Genomic DNA, 15,648 nt, shown 5'->3' with positions numbered 1-15,648 from the left:
ATTTAAAATGCAAGAAATCCCCAGGGGCTCCTGGGTAGCTCAGTCATTGATCAGTTGAGCTTCTGACTCTTGGTCTCAGCTCAGGTCTTGGTCTTTAGATTATGAGTTTGAGGCCTGCAATGGGCTCCACCCTGGGCATGGAGCCCACTTTAAAAAAATTTTTTTAAATAAATAAAATGTGGGCAGCCCTGGTGGCTTAGCGGTTTAGCGCTGCCTTCCACCCAGGGCGTGATCCTGGAGACCTGGGATCGAGTCCCACGTCGGGCTCCCTGCATGGAGCCTGCTTCTCCCTCTGCCTGTTTCTCTCTCTCTCTCTCTCTCTCTCTCTCTCTGTGTGTGTGTGTGTCTAATAAACAAATAAAAAATCTTTCAAAATAAATGAATAAATAAAATGCAAGAAATTCCCAAAGCTTAGAAAGCGGCAAATGGCCCCTGCCTGGCTCTGCCGTCTCATACAGCACTCACTACCTTATCCCTGCAGCACAGCCTTGTTGAATGTCTGTATGTTCTCTCTACAAATGCACCAAGTTCCCTGTGGACACAGGACCTTCACAGGTGCCCTTTCCTCTTCTTGGAACACTGTTTCCCAGGCTGACGTTTTTTTCTATCCTCCAGGTCTCAGCTTTAATGAGTGGCTTTGTCAGCGTGGTCTTCCCTGATGCATCCCCAACCTCCTTGATAGTCTTACTTGTAGCCCCATTCTTTTCCATCATTGAGTTTCTTTTCTTTTTATTTTTTAAAGGTTTTATTCATGAGAGATCAGAGAGAGAGAGAGAGAGAGAGAGAGAAAGAGGCAGAGACACAGGCAGAGGAAGAAGCAGGCTCCATGCAGGGAGCCCGATGTGGGACTCCATCCCGGGATTCCAGGATCACACCCTGGGCTGAAGGCAGCACTAAACCGCTGAGCCTGAGCCACCCGGGCTGCCCCATCATTGAGCTTCTTAACACAGTTTATTATTCTGTTTATTTGTGCATGCGCTGGTTGAACATCTCTCTTCCTCCCTGGAACATAAGCTCTTGGAGGGCACTGTTTTAGTCACTCCTTATTTATTGAACCCTGGGTACAGTGCTTCTTCCCAGTAAATGTTCAACATAAAACATTTGCTACATAAATAATCACTAGCACTACAGTGGTAATAGTAATAGCTAACATTTGTTGCGTGTTGGTTAGGTGCTAAGGACTTTACAAACGTTCTCTTTTCTATTCTTTGGACAATCTTAAGAGATAATTACTGTTTTTCAAATCAAGACAGTGAGTTTCAGCCCAGTTAAGTGGTTTGTCTGAGATTAAAAGGCTTGTGAATGAAGGATCTGGGATCTGTATGCAAATTTGTTTAATCCCCAGGGGCCAGGGCAGCCCAGGTGGCTCAGCGGTTTAGTGCAGCCTTCAGCCAGGGTGTGATCCTAGAGACCCGGGGATTGAGTCCCACATTGGGCTCCCTGCTTGGAGCCTGCTTCTCCCTCTTCCTGTGTCTCTGCCTCACTCTCTCTGTGTCTCATGAATAAATAAATAAAATCTTTTAAAAATAAAAAAAAAATAATAATCCCCAGGGGCCAGAGAGATTGGAATTGTGGGTAAAGAAGTGAAGACATGATACATTTCTAAGTAGTCAGCTGAAGTTCACCATTAAGCATGTGTAGGACACTGGGCTAGACATGTGTGCCCAGAGTAAGAGAGAAGAGCCATGACTCCTGAGCCGTGGGAGGGTTGTGACTGTCCTATACCAGGAGAAGTGAAGGTCTAGGACCCAGTCATGGCCAGCTGGGGGATGTGCCCTGATGAGTGATGAAACTACATGTTCACCTAAATTCCATTCAAGGAAGGCCCGAGTGTGTTCAACACAAATTAATGACGAGTCTGCTGGAAGTAGAAGATGAGCCTCCAGAGCCTGAGTGGGCAGTGCTGTTCTGCTCCAACTCGGGGAAGTTGTGGGTTACTTTGGAGAAGGATAGGGAGAGAAGAGAAAAAAGAGGAGGTAGACTGAACCGGTAACATGGCTGAGGTTTTGTATATTTCACAATATGGTCTACCTCCTTCAGGACCTCCCAAATGTTCCGTAAAGCTACAGAAGTCATAGAAACTCAAGGTGAGCAGCTGTGTGTGTGTGTGTGTGTGTGTGAGAGAGAGAGAGAGAGAGAGAGAGCAAGAGCAGGGGCTGAACTTTGCATTTAGGTCAGCACCAGCAGGCCAGGGACAGCCCCTGTGAATGTAGGTGGGGCAATAACACAGAGTGAGCTGGGCCACAGACAGAGACCCAGCCACATTTGCACAGATCTCTGAGGGGCAGGGTGGGATAGGATGTCTCAGCTGGCCTCTGGGTTTCATTCTGATAATAACCACTCAAATGAGAGAAGTGGGGAGGTGCCCAGGCCTCTCTGGTCTGCTCTGAACTGGACATTGCCACTCCTTTCTGATCATGAGTTTGTGCTCTATAAACATGGCAGAATATTTAAAAAGTCCAGAAAAGTAAAAGTGAAGAGAAGTCACAAGCCATTCGTCAGTCCTGAGATAGTATATTTCATTTGCTTTCCTTCTTTTTCTTTTCTATGTATATATTTGCTTTCAAAGTTGGGATTGTACTTTACTCAGCGTAGCAGCGTAAACATTCTCTCACATAGAAGCTGTACCTTTTATTTAGGGTTTTTCATACCTTCTTAAAAGAAACAGAGTTGATTTCAGTAATAGGAATTTTTGTAGGAATAAAATTGGTGTATAATCTCTGGACCAGCCTAATTTGATTCAAGTTCTTGTTTGTTTTTCTCCCATCTTGTACAAACCAGAAAGTCCTATGAGTTTGAAGACTTGTTGCAGTCTTCCTCTGAGAACAGCAGGGTGGACTGGTATGCACAGACTAAGTTGGGGCTCACACGCACTTTATCAGAGGAGAATGTCTATGAAGACATTGTAGGTAAGAGGCCCACATGCCTGTGAATGGGGATGACTTTGTGTGAAAGGGGAGAGAGAGATGGGGCTGAGGGCTTGAAACGCACACATACATGCACACACAGTCTCGAAGAAATATGTGTACTCAGATGAATGTGGGAGCCGGTAGGCGTGTGGGAGAGTGACCCATGGAGGGATGTATGAGAGCCTGGAGCTGGAAGGGGAGTGGAAAGGCTGGTGATGAAAGGCCACAGAGGCAGCATGATGGTGGGACACATCGGAGACTGGAGTCTCAGTAGCCATGATTGAACCTCGGCTCTGCTAGATTAGCTGTATGACAGTGAGCTGGGGACTCAACTTCTCTGAACTTCAGTTCTCTCATCCATATGATAAAGATGACAACTACCTGGTAGGGTAGAGGATCAGAGAAAATGAAATGTAATGTATTTTGCCCAGTAAACTGTAGGATTACCAAATGAAAGAAAACTCAGGCCACTACCCTCTTCCTCCATCTGTGGAAGTGAGCAGTAACAGGGCATCAAAATTCAGATGAAAACGAATGTCCACTATGAAAAAAAAAAAAACCTTTGGCCTTAATTCTTTTAAATTCTAAAATGGAGCTAAACCTTGGTGACTCAGAATGGAATCTACACCTAAGAATGAGTCTGCACCTAAGAATGAGGACATGGCAAGTTTCCCCTGTGACAATCAGGGTCCAAGAGGAAGGGAGTGAATGGATACCAAGACATCAGACGTCCCCACAAGGAGAGACTTAAGATATTGGGTAGATATCTGAGGAGGAAAACTCCTTAATGTTCTGTTCCTGATTTGTTGCTTTTGATCACAGATCCGCCAATGAAGGAAAACCCTTATGAGGATGTTGAGTTACATGGTCGCTGCCTGGGGAAGAAATGTGTTTTGAACTTTCCTGCTTCTCCTACTTCTTCCATTCCTGACACACCCTCCAAGGTATGAGTCCCCAGGAGAGCAGTGTGGGGCAAGGAGTACCCAATGCTATGGCCCTGAGCAGCCTGGAGTTCTGAGTTATCCAGGGATGCCAGGTCACCTTGCTGCTGGGCTCCTGGATGTGCATATTAGCTGCCTGCCTGCTCTCCTGTTTCTAGTTTTCCTGGAACCCCTCTGCTCGACCAAACATTCTAAAATACTATTTTAGCTTCTGGGTCAAAATTCTCCCCAAATTGGGTAAATAAGATAGTATGCCCATATTATACAACTGTAAAGAAGAATGTCCTGCCGTAAAGCAAACTCTGAAATACGAGACTGAATGTTCTGGTGCAGAAACAGTACTTTTATAGCGTGCTACCATTTGTGGGGTTTTAAATAGATAAATATACATATATGCAAGATCATATGAGCATCAGAAAATGGATACATCTGTGGAGTTGTCTTGAGAGGTCAAGGTAGAAAACTTGACATTTTCTACAGAATATTCCTTTCAACACTGTGGAATTCTGTACTATGTACATACAGATAATATAACATACTCACGTACATAATCATTTCAACACATTGCCTACAGGACTGAATTCCTATTCCTTAGCTTGGCGTTAAAATAATCCTTCATAATTGATCCCTGGGCACCAATTCTTACCTAATTTCCTACATACAGAAGCTTCCCTCCAGCAAAAGCCTATTAATTGCTCCTCTGATATTAAAGGCTCAGGATTGGCAAATGTTTCCTCTAAAGGACCAGAAAGTAAATACAGAATCTCTGTTGTAATTACCCAGTGCTGCCATTGTAGTGTAGAGCAACCACAGACAATATGCAAACAAATGAATGTGCACTGTATCAATAAAATTTTAATTATGAACATCAAAATTTGAATTTTAATTAATTTTCACATGGCATGAAATACTACTTATTTTCCGACCATTTAAAAATGTAAGAACTGGGGTGATCCCTGGGTGGCTCAGTGGTTTAGTGCCTGCCTTTGGCCCAGGGCATGATCCTGGAGTCCTGGATCAAATCCCGCGTCGGGCTCCCTGTGTGGAGCCGGCTTCTCCCTCTGCCTGTGTCTCTGTCTCTGTCTCTGTCTCTCTCTCTCTCTGATGAATAAATAAATAAAATCTTTTAAAAAAATAAATAAAAATGTAAGAACTGGGATGCCTGGGTGGCTCAGTGTTTGAGCGTCTGCCTTCGGCCCAGGGCATGATCCCAGGGTCCTGGGATCAAGTCCCACATCGGGCTCCCTGCATGGAGCCTGCTTCTCCCTCTGCCTTTGTCTCTGCCTCTCTCTCTCTCTCTCTCTCTCTCTCTGTCTCTCATGAATAAATAAATAAAATCTTTAAAAAAATAAAAAATGTAAGAACTATTCTTAGGTCATGCCCTATATAGAAACAGATGGTGGACCAAGTTGTATTTTGCCCAGCCCTGTGCTAGGTCATTTCTACATCTGCCCTTGGTTCTTGCCTTTCTCTCCCCATCCTCTAAGGCCCAGATCAATCATTCCTCCTTCAGGAAGCTTCTAGGCCATTCCAACCCCTGGAACTTCTTCCCCTCTTACTCAGTGGGCTAAAGTATTCATTTTATACCAAACTGTGTATATCGCATTATGAGATCCCTTATTTTGATGATTTGAAATCTGATTTAAGTGGTGTAATGTATCTTAAAAACATCTTCCCGGCTGCATTATGAATTCCTCAAGCTCCTCAGTATTCTCTTTGTGTCCCCTGTAAGTAGTTGTACAATGTGTAGTTGTTCAAGAAATTAGGTAAAGGAAGGCCAAATCTAGGCTGCGAGTGTCACTGCAAATCCATTGCAAGGATCTACTTCCAGCCTAAGGAAAAAAGCCATCTTCCTCTCTGGGTCCCGTACAAGGACGGCATTTGCAGACGGGTGGGGGGTCTACACATGAGGCATGTCTTTTGTGCCCAGTGCTCACACAGGGAGTCTTTCTGCCACCAGTCTTCCTGAGGAGAGTTAAAGGCAGAATCCATCCTTAAGGGTGGATCTCACCTAACCAAACTGATTACTGTCCTTGCCGAAGCCAGTTAACTGCTATTTTGTTCTTCCTATGGGAGAGCATTCTCGTGAATAATCCAGCACAACAGATAATAAGTAGACAGCTCCTACTTGCCTCTGACATGTATTTTATTTTATTTTATTTTATTTTTTAAATTTTATTCATTCATTCATGAGAGACAGAGAGAGAGAGAGGCAGAGACACAAGCAGAGGGAGAAGCAGGCTCCATGCAGGGAGCCCAATGTGGGACTCGATCCCAGGACTCCGGGATCATACGCTGGACTGAAGGCAGGCGCAAAACCACTGAGCTACCCAGGCATCCCCCTAACATGTATTTCCATTGGATATAGAAGCCTTCAACATTCAGGAAATCTTGCATTTCCCACAGTGGATAAACCTGGCTTAACAGAAGAAAAGCTATCACGACTTGGTCTGTCCTTTTGTGTTCCACCTGGCTCTCCCCTACTCTCCTCTTCATGCCAGGAATGTGCTGCTCACCTCTTAGGAACAGTGAACAACATCTGCCCAAAGCCTCTGTGCAGTCAGAGCCGGGTGCTCCTCCCAAATGTCAGAAAATAAGGACTTAACAGCCCTTTTCTTCTCCTTTTTGCCAGCCTGGAGAAAACCCAGGTCCTCTGTCACCAGAACAGCCAAACACAGTAGGTAATCACGTCAACAAGAGTTTGAAGTCCAGATGCAGCTGTCCTGCAGAAGGATAATCCAGTTGCCCAGTGTATGTGTCTGATTGCCACCAATACTTGCAGGCTGCTTTCAGCCCTTTGCAAATCATCAGCAGGACTCCATGTCCATACTCATTCCTCTGCTCTCCCACATCTGGGTGTCTGGTTGGTGCCCCCCTCCTGGGGGACAGCTGCAGACTTCACCACTTCCTCTGTTTAGCTCATCAGATATTCATGGAGCATCTGCCGCATCTGGGCTGCATCTGGGACCTTAGAACTTACAGAAGCAGCCTCTCTGTGGCACTCTCCTCTGTCAACCTCTGAAAGGTACTATGAAATCTTTTGGGATTTTCATTTAATAAGATTGTGCCCAGTCCCAGTACAGAGGTCAGGGTCAGCTGGACAGACAGAAAGAAGCAATTGTGTAGTTGGGGCAGGTGCTGATGCTTTTTCAACACAACGCAAGCTCCTGAGAAGGGACCATTTTCTTTTCTTGCTATGTGTTACCCACCATTCCCACACCTAGAGTAGCACAGTAAATGTGCTAGGAACTAATTTTTATAATAAAGGAAATCTAAGCTAATAGGACAATTTTTTTTTTCAAGTAGGCTCCGTGCCTAGTGTGGACCTCAATGTGGGGTTTGAACTCAAGACACTGAGATCAAGACCTGGGCTTAGAGTCTGTTTTTTTTTTATTATTATTATTTTTTTTAAAGATTTTATTTAGGGATCCCTGGGTGGCGCAGCGGTTTGGCGCCTGCCTTTGGCCCAGGGCGCGATCCTGGAGACCCGGGATCAAGTCCCACATTGGGCTCTCGGTGCATGGAGCCTGCTTCTCCCTCTGCCTGTGTCTCTGCCTCTCTCTCTCTCTATCATAAATAAATAAAAATTTTTAAAAAATGTTTAAAATATTTTTAAAAAAATAAAGATTTTATTTACTTACTCATGAGAGACACAGAGAGAGAGAGAGAGAGGCAGAGACACAGGCAGAGGGAGAGGCAGGCTCCATGCAGGGAGCCTGGCGTGGGACTCGATGCCAGGTCTCCAGGATCAGGCCCTGGGCTGAAGGCGGCACTAAACCGCTGAGCCACCTGGGCCCCCCACCGGGATGCCTTTAAAGTTATTATTTTTTTAATAAGTATAAAGTTATTTTTAAAAATAACTTAATTTCGGGACGCCTGGGTGGCTCAGTGATTGAGCATCTGCCTTCGGCCCAGGATGTGATTCTGGAGTACCGGGATCAAGTCCCACATTGGGCTCCCTGCATGGAGCCTGCTTCTCCCTCTACCTATGTCTCTGCCTCTCTCTCTCTCTGCGTGTCTCTCATGAATAAATAAATAAAATCTTAAAAACAATAACTTCATCTCATCACAAAAATTTATTATTATCTTTAAAGATTTTATTTATTTATTAGAGAGCACACGGGCGGGGAGGAGGGGTAGAGGGAGAGAGAGAAGCAGACTCCTCGCAGAGAAGGGAGCCTGATGTGGGACTTGATCCCAGCACCCTGGGATCATGACCTGAGCCAAAGGCAAATGCTTAACTGACTAAGCCACCCAGATACCCCACAAAAAAATGTTTAAATACTGAAAAGTGTAATGAATATAAAACTCATCCATAGTTAAGGATCTTTTTTTCTATAATTATTAGTGTGCATATGTGTGTGTGTATGTGTGTGTACATAAAGAAGACTTGGGATGGGGATGCCTGGGTGGCTCAACGATTGAGCATCTGTCAGGGTGTGATCCTGGAGTGTCAGGATCGAGTCCCACATCAGGCTCCCTGCATGGAGCCTGCTTCTCCTTCTGCCCGTGTGTCTGCCTCTCTCTCTGTGTGTCTTTTGTGAATAAATAAATAAAATTAAAAAAAAAAAGAATTGGGATGATGTATATATACTTTTGCTGGTCTTTTATATTTATCCTGAGCATTTTCCCACATCGTTAATTTCTTTCTAAAAACAATTTTTATTGCCTGCCTGGCATTCCATTGTTTAAATGTAATGTCTGTCTTTACATTAGTATAATGTCCTAATTGTTGAAATGTGCATATATGCCTTCCTATGTATTTCTGTGTGTGTATATTTAAGGAAGTATCCATGTATTCATGGAAATACATGTACCTGAGGGTGTATATGAACAAATGTGTGTGTTTGTAAGACTGACACCTGAGTCCTTGGAGGAGGTCTCTATTAAAGAGAGAAGGAATGAGGTTGAGATAGGTAAGAAAGATATTTTGGGATATTTTGTATCAAGGACCCTTTTATTTTTTTAAAGATTTTATTTATTTATTCATGAGAGACACACACACAGAGAAGCAGAGACACAGGCAGAGGGAGAAGCAGGCTCCATGCAGGGAGCCAGACGTGGGACTTGATCCCCCATCTCCAGGATCAGGCCCTGGGCTGAAGGTGGCGCTAAACCGCTGAGCCACCTGGGCTGCCCCAAGGACCCTTATAGTTTGCTTACACCACTGTTTCCTGAAGCAGTAAGACAGGGACAATGGAGGGCAGGAAGGAGTTAAGCCATCAGCCACCATTTGCAGGCAGAAGGGTGAGTGAACCCTGGCTCAAGTCCAGGTCAGCTCCCTCTAGGGAGGTACATAGTTTCCCCCTCCTCCCCACCAGGAAGCCCCCTGGCCAGGGCCCATCACTCAATTCCCCAAAATAACTCATGGAGTTTCAACAGAGTTCTTGTCTGCTTTTCTTTCTTGGACACCACGGATCTTTTGCTGGATCCACTGTGAATCCAATATTTATAAGATTGGAGAGTCTGTGTGCCTCTGTAACAGGGCTAGGCCCCTCCCCCAAGTTTACTCCACAGAGACACAATGGGAATGGGCATATTATCATTAGGGCATGTTGGTGTGAGGCTTTCTGATCAAAACCTGCAATCTTCTCTGGGCCACAACCTGACAGTCATCCCTTGGGTTCTACAGTATCTTTCCTTTTATACTATAGTTCAGATTTGGCAGCTACCACTGGTTGACTGGTTTTGTAAATAATGTGTTTCTGGAAAATGGCCATGCTCATTCATGCACATATTGCATATGGTGCTTTTGCACTGCAATGGTGGAGTTGAGTAGTTGTGACAAAGCCTAATATATTTAGTTTGTCCTTTAAGAAAAAGCTTGCTGCCCCTTGCTAAGTCCAAGATTCACACCCTCACTTTCAGAGGCCTTCCACAGACACTTTGATGTCATCATTGGTGTATGATATCTTCCATCTGTTCCGCTGTACTCATTCTGAGCCATGAGCACTCTCTGGTCGAATTTGCTCCTCCTCATTTCTGTGCCTCTTCTGAGAGTGTGCTGTCTACCTGAGAACGAATGCTATACCCCAGAGCCCACTAGGTTCTCTGTAAACAATGAAGTAGCAGCTGAAATCCTACCCCTCATGAAAGCTCCTTGGACATTTGGGGGCTGATTCTGGGTGCTCAGGGGGGCATACCAGGGCCCCTTTTTCTGGCAGTGTCACCACTGGGGGATGCAGCCCACATAGGCTCCACCAGGTCTCTTGATACCCTTTAGAGAGCTACATGCCATGTTTTGATATCTTTCTGTTGTCTTTCTTCTCAGACCTTTTCAGAGGTCAAATCTTTGAACAAATACTATCACAACCTAAAAGTCTAATGAAAACAGATACCTGCTTTTTGCCAACAATTTGTTTTGTTTTGTTTTTTTAAGATTTTATTTATTTAATCACGAGAGACAGAGAGAGAGAAAGAGAGAGGCACAGGCAGAGGGAGAAGCAGGCTCCACGCAGGAAGCCCAACACGGGACTCAATCCCCGGTCCCCAGGATCACACTCTGGGCTGAAGCCAGTGCTAAACTGCTGAGCCACCAGGGTTGCCCTTTGCCAACAATTTGATACGTGATTCTAATGCAGTGAAAGAATTGGGGCCATTTCCTTGGATTTCACTGCAGATGGAACTTGGTCTATAAGAAAGCTTGTTATTATACTTCTTCTTTGTGCTAGTTTAATTATTAAGATGCCCACAGTGAGCAAACCATACTGGCTTTTTCTACTCAGGGCTTGTGTTGCCAAGCAATTGATTGCTCCCCATAGACTCATGATACAAACATTAGAGCAGGCCACTTAGGAAAGCTAGGAGTCTTTTATTTTTTAATTTAATTAATTAATTTATTTATTTATTTACTTATTTTTAAGAATTTTATTTATTTATTCATGAGAGACACACACAGAGAGAGAGGCAGAGACACAGGCAGAGGGAGAGGGAGAAGCGGGCTCCATGTAGGGAGCCTGACGTGGGACCCAATCCCGGGTCTCCAGGATCACACCCTGGGCTTCAGGCAGCACTAAACCGCTGCACCACCAGGGCTGCCCAAGCTAGGAGTCTTTATTCCCAGAAATCTTTAAAAAGAAAAGGTTCTAGAATTATTGTTACATACTATTTGGAACTGTACAAGAATTGAGAAATCAATGGAACAGAATAAGACTGTTCTATAAGAGTTTAAGATATAGTAAATGTGGCCTTGTAAACTGATAGCAAAAGGGGCACCTGGGAGGCTCTATTGATTAAGTGTCTGCCTTTGGCTCTGGTCATGATCCCAGAGTCCTGGGATGGAGCCCCATGTAGGTCTCCCTGCTTAGCAGGGAGTCTTTTCTCCCTCTCCCTCTACCCCTCCCCATCCCCACCCCAGCTTGTGCTTTCTTTCTCTCTCAAATAAATAATATTTTTTTAAAAATGATAACAAAAGAAAGCCTTGTTTATTAAATGGAATAGGGTTAACTTAGCTTGGAGAAAAAAATCAGTTTAGACTACAAGCAATAAAATAAATTATTGATGGATTAATGAATAAAATAAGTTTAAAATAAACTAAGAAAATCCAAAAGAAAATGAAATCAAATACATATTAAATGTCTAAAAAGATACAGATTTTCTTTTTTTTTCTTTTTTTTTTTTAAGATACAGATTTTCTAGGCTAAGAGAGACAAGATTAAATCAGTCACAAAGGAAAAGTTGAACAGATTTCACATATAAAAATTTCACATAACCCCCCACAAAAAAACCCAAAACACTTGCAGCAAAATTGACAAATAGTTCATAGTTTTGTTTTGTTTTTTTTAATCCAAAATCTGTTTATTGGGATAGCGTCCCACTCTTCTTGATTCAGGGAGCTTTTAGTGCTGCTTCTGCCTGAAAGAGCATCCTTCTGTAAGCCTTGCTTTTCCTCCCGTGGGCTGGCAGAGGACTGTGGAGTGGGCGACACACAGAACTACGGTCTGTGCGTGGCTGAAGGTGGTGGTGATTTAGTAGCATCCCAGGCACTTCATTCACATCCATGAAGTAGGAGTTGGGGCTCTGCACCAGGTGCTTCTTCTTGTATTTCCTCCTCTTCTCTTCTGGGGACAGGTACAAGAGGTCCTTCACGAGGGGCATGTTCTTGTGGGAAGGTCATCACTATCAGAAAGGCATATAGTTCATAGCTTAAAGCTCATCCACATTAATAAGAAAAACACTGGGATCCCAAAAGAAGGCAAAGAACATAAATAGTATAATAAATAAAAAAGCAGTTAGCATATTAAAGTATGAAAAAATGTCCATGTCATAAGAGAAAAACATATATTGAATGGCTGTTGTGTATCTGGTATTTTGCCCGGTGCTTAAATACCTTTTCCCCATATAATTCATTAATTCATTTTTAAAAAGAGACTTTGCAGTTATAATTATAGTATCATACAGTGTGCATCCTGGAAGTTCTTTAAGGAAATGGATAGTCCAGAAATTTTAAAATTTTATCTATTTTTTATTTCCATGTTAATATATTCATATGGTTCAAAATTTAAGGAGTATGAAAGATATACAGTGAAAAATCTTCCTCTCGCCCCTGACCTTCCATTTCTGTCCTGCAGAACAACCACTGTTAGTTTATGTATCCTTCAGAACTATTCTATGCATACACCAGTAGGATAGCTCCTGAAAACACACACAAATATCAGCATGGTATGCTGGCTCTCCTACACCTTGCTTGTTATGCCTAATGATATGCATCTGTCAGAACCTTCTGTATCAGTACATTCAGATTTTTTACACCTGCCTTGTTGTTGTTTTTTTTTTATTTTTATTTATTTATGATAGTCATAGAGAGAGAAAGAGAGAGAGGCAGAGACACAGGCAGAGGGAGAAGCAGGCTCCATGCACCGGGAGCCCGACGTGGGATTCGATCCCGGGTCTCCAGGATGGCGCCCTGGGCCAAAGGCAGGTGCCAAACCGCTGCACCACCCAGGGATCCGTACACCTGCCTTGTATTTCATGATGTGGAGGACCATAACTTACTTGACCAGCATCTGCTGATAGACATCTAGATTGTTTCCAGTATTTTGTGTTTGCAAACCATTTTTTTTTTCACAGTGTACAGTTTACTTTACACAATGTAGCTTGCCTCATACAATGTAACTTTACACAAGTATGTATCAGTAGGTCCCATTCCCACAGGTAGAATTGCAGAGTGAAAGGGTATATGCATTTGTAATTTTGTTGACACTGCTTGATTGCCCTCCATAGAACTGTACCAATTTCCAGTCCCACCAAAATTTTATGAAAGTGTGAAAGGGACTATTTCCCTCACTTTCACCAATCCAGTGAGTTATCAGATTTACCTTTGCTAATCTTTAGTGAAAAATGTCTCTATGAATTTTAATTTTATGAATGAAACTAAGAATCTTTTCTATATCTAAGCATCATTGTATTTCTTTTCCTATAAATTTTCCAATCCTGGGGTGCCTGGGTAGCTCAGTGGCTGAGTGTCTGTCTGCCTTTGGCTCAGGTTGTGATCCCAGGGTCCTGTGATTGAGTCCCTCTTTTTTTTTTTTTCAAAGATTTTATTTATTTATTCATGAGAGACACAGAGAGAGAGAAAGAGGCAGAGACATAGGCAGAGGGAGAAGCAGGCTCCCCTCAGGGAGCCCAGTGTGGGACTGGATCCCTGAACTCCAGGATCACACCCTGATCATGAAAGCAGAGCTTAACTGCTGAGCCATCCAGGTGTCCCAATAAATAAAATCTTTAAAAAAAAATGTTTTCCAGGCTTATTTTTACCCGTTTGTCTTTTCATTAATTTGTAGTATTTTTAGAAAAATAAATTCTCCAAGTTGCAGGATTTTCTGTGGCTTTTTTTGTTCTTTTGTGTTTTGCCAGGTTTTTTTTTTTTTTTTTTTTTTTTTTTGCCTTTGACATTAAAGTGGCTCGTTTTTAGAAATAAGACTCTGAGCCTTAGGGAGTGAAACTCCTTGTATAGGAGGCACTCACCTTATCAAGGGCAGGGTCAAAGCTGGGCTTAGGTCTCCTCCCTCGAAGTACAGTGAGTCTTGTTCTCAGAATACCCAATTTGTACAGGTAAGGGATTGAGCCAGTGAATTGTCACTTATTTATTTATTTTTAAATTTTATGTATTTACTTATGAGAGACACAGAGAGAGGCAGAGACGCAGGCAGAGGGAGAAGCAGGCTCCATGCAGGGAGCCTGACGTGGTACTCGATCCTGGGTCTCTAGGATCAGGCACTGGGCTGAAGACGGCGCTAAACCACTGAGCCACCCAGGCTGCCCTAATTCTCACTTATTTAAAAAGAGGGACTGGATTGGCTTTGCATCCATTGTCATAGACAAACTCATTATATCCTGGGAAGAGAGACCAGCTTTCTCTCTCCATCTCGTGGTCTGTATCACTGGCACCCCCACTTATCTCCCGGTTAGGCCCGTTGTATTTATTTGCTCTTCTTTTCTCTTTTCCCTTCCCAGCAGTCATTGGCCAAACCTGCTTTTTTCCGGCAAAATTCAGAGAGGAGGAACTTCAAACTGCTGGACACCAGGAAGCTGAGTCGGGATGGATATGGGTCGCCTTCCAAAATTAGCCCTCCCTCCACCCCCAGCAGCCCTGATGACACTTTCTTTAACCTTGGAGACCCGCAGAATGGCAGGAAGAAGAAAAAGATACCCAAGGTAAGACTTGCAACAAGCTTTGTGTACAGATACACACTTGCCCTTCACTACTGAGAAAGGCTTCAGAGGAGTCTGGGCAAAGAACAACTCTCTTCTACCTGCTTCATCACAGGCCAGGTAGACACTGCCGTGAAACTAGCAGACTGGGCTATCTGGGCTTTTGTCATAATAATTACTGTGGTCCTGTAGCCTTCCCCTTAGCCATTTCCTCTCCCAGCCTAAACTCTCAGGAGCCTATACTCATGATCCCAGATCATGTTTCCAAAGCCTGGTCTCAAAAGGCCACTTCCTCCTCCTTCACAGCCTGAAAAAGTAGAGCTGTATTCATCATGCTCTGAGTCACACTTTGGTCAACACCAGCTGCAGAGGCAGTACCATGTGGAGCCTGTGCTCTGAGGCGGCACTTGTCAAAACTACATCTTTCCTTGCTCTTTTCAACCCCAAAGGTAAAATGTACCCAGTGGCACATATGCACCCTAATGCGGCTGCTATTGATTCAATTCCCTTTTGCTCTCTTCCAGCCCTCCATGCTGGTCCCTCTTCATTGGCTGCTTTGGTACCAACTTCCTATGGGAACTTTTAGAGTAGAGATTCTTCATTTTTGAGTACATGGATGGATGGATGGATGGATGGGACTTAGGGATCATGAAATTATAGAAGGCTTTGGGGAGTTTGGAGGGATAGAGAGGAGAGGATTATCTATAGATTTCATCAGATTTCTCAAAGTGGTGCATTGACCTGAAAGTCATGGGACATTTACAAGCTGGTTCCTCCCGGCAGTTTGGTTAATTGTAATTTCACTCCTACCACACCTATCCTCAACTTTCTCATTCAGGTGAAGTTGAGTCACTTCTGAAGAGTAAGGGCAGCTAGGGTCAGATGGTTGAGAAAAAGACCTATAACCTGCAGCCTGGTTGGAGGGGGGTTGCAGGTGGAACAGAAGAAAAGGCACCTTGCTTTTTTTTTGCTCATGAAGGCAGGCAGAAGGCCCAGGCGGGCCTTTATGCCTTCTAGGTTTGGCCTTGTCCTGCCCAGGGTCCAGGGCTTGGAGCAGGTTGCATATTGATTATTTGATGCTTCCTGAATGAGCTCTACTAACATGTGGATCCCAGTCTCTTTCAGCACAGATTAACTCAGGTGCC

At 43.8% G+C, this 15,648-nt stretch overlaps 1 protein-coding gene and 1 pseudogene across 7 annotated transcripts in view; one reads left to right on the top strand and one right to left on the bottom strand.

Moving 5' to 3' along the window:
* DENND2A (DENN domain containing 2A) overlaps window positions 1-15,648 on the top strand; it is a 104,305-nt gene that overhangs the window by 41,694 nt on the left and 46,963 nt on the right. For 6 of the 7 annotated variants that reach the window (XM_077850156.1, XM_077850157.1, XM_077850154.1 and 3 more), the window contains 3 exons: window positions 2,782-2,909; window positions 3,732-3,853; window positions 14,306-14,506. In XM_077850156.1, coding sequence (XP_077706282.1) covers window positions 2,782-2,909; window positions 3,732-3,853; window positions 14,306-14,506 — 451 coding nt within the window. The remainder of the gene's footprint in view (window positions 1-2,781; window positions 2,910-3,731; window positions 3,854-14,305; window positions 14,507-15,648) is intronic. The other variant, XM_077850153.1, reaches the window with a different exon arrangement.
* On the bottom strand, window positions 11,577-11,947 carry LOC144284951 (small ribosomal subunit protein eS27 pseudogene; annotated as a pseudogene).

This window comes from Canis aureus, chromosome 15 (assembly GCF_053574225.1).
Source record: "Canis aureus isolate CA01 chromosome 15, VMU_Caureus_v.1.0, whole genome shotgun sequence".
Taxonomy (NCBI): domain Eukaryota; kingdom Metazoa; phylum Chordata; class Mammalia; order Carnivora; family Canidae; genus Canis; species Canis aureus.
This window is presented reverse-complemented; position numbering and strand designations above follow the sequence as displayed.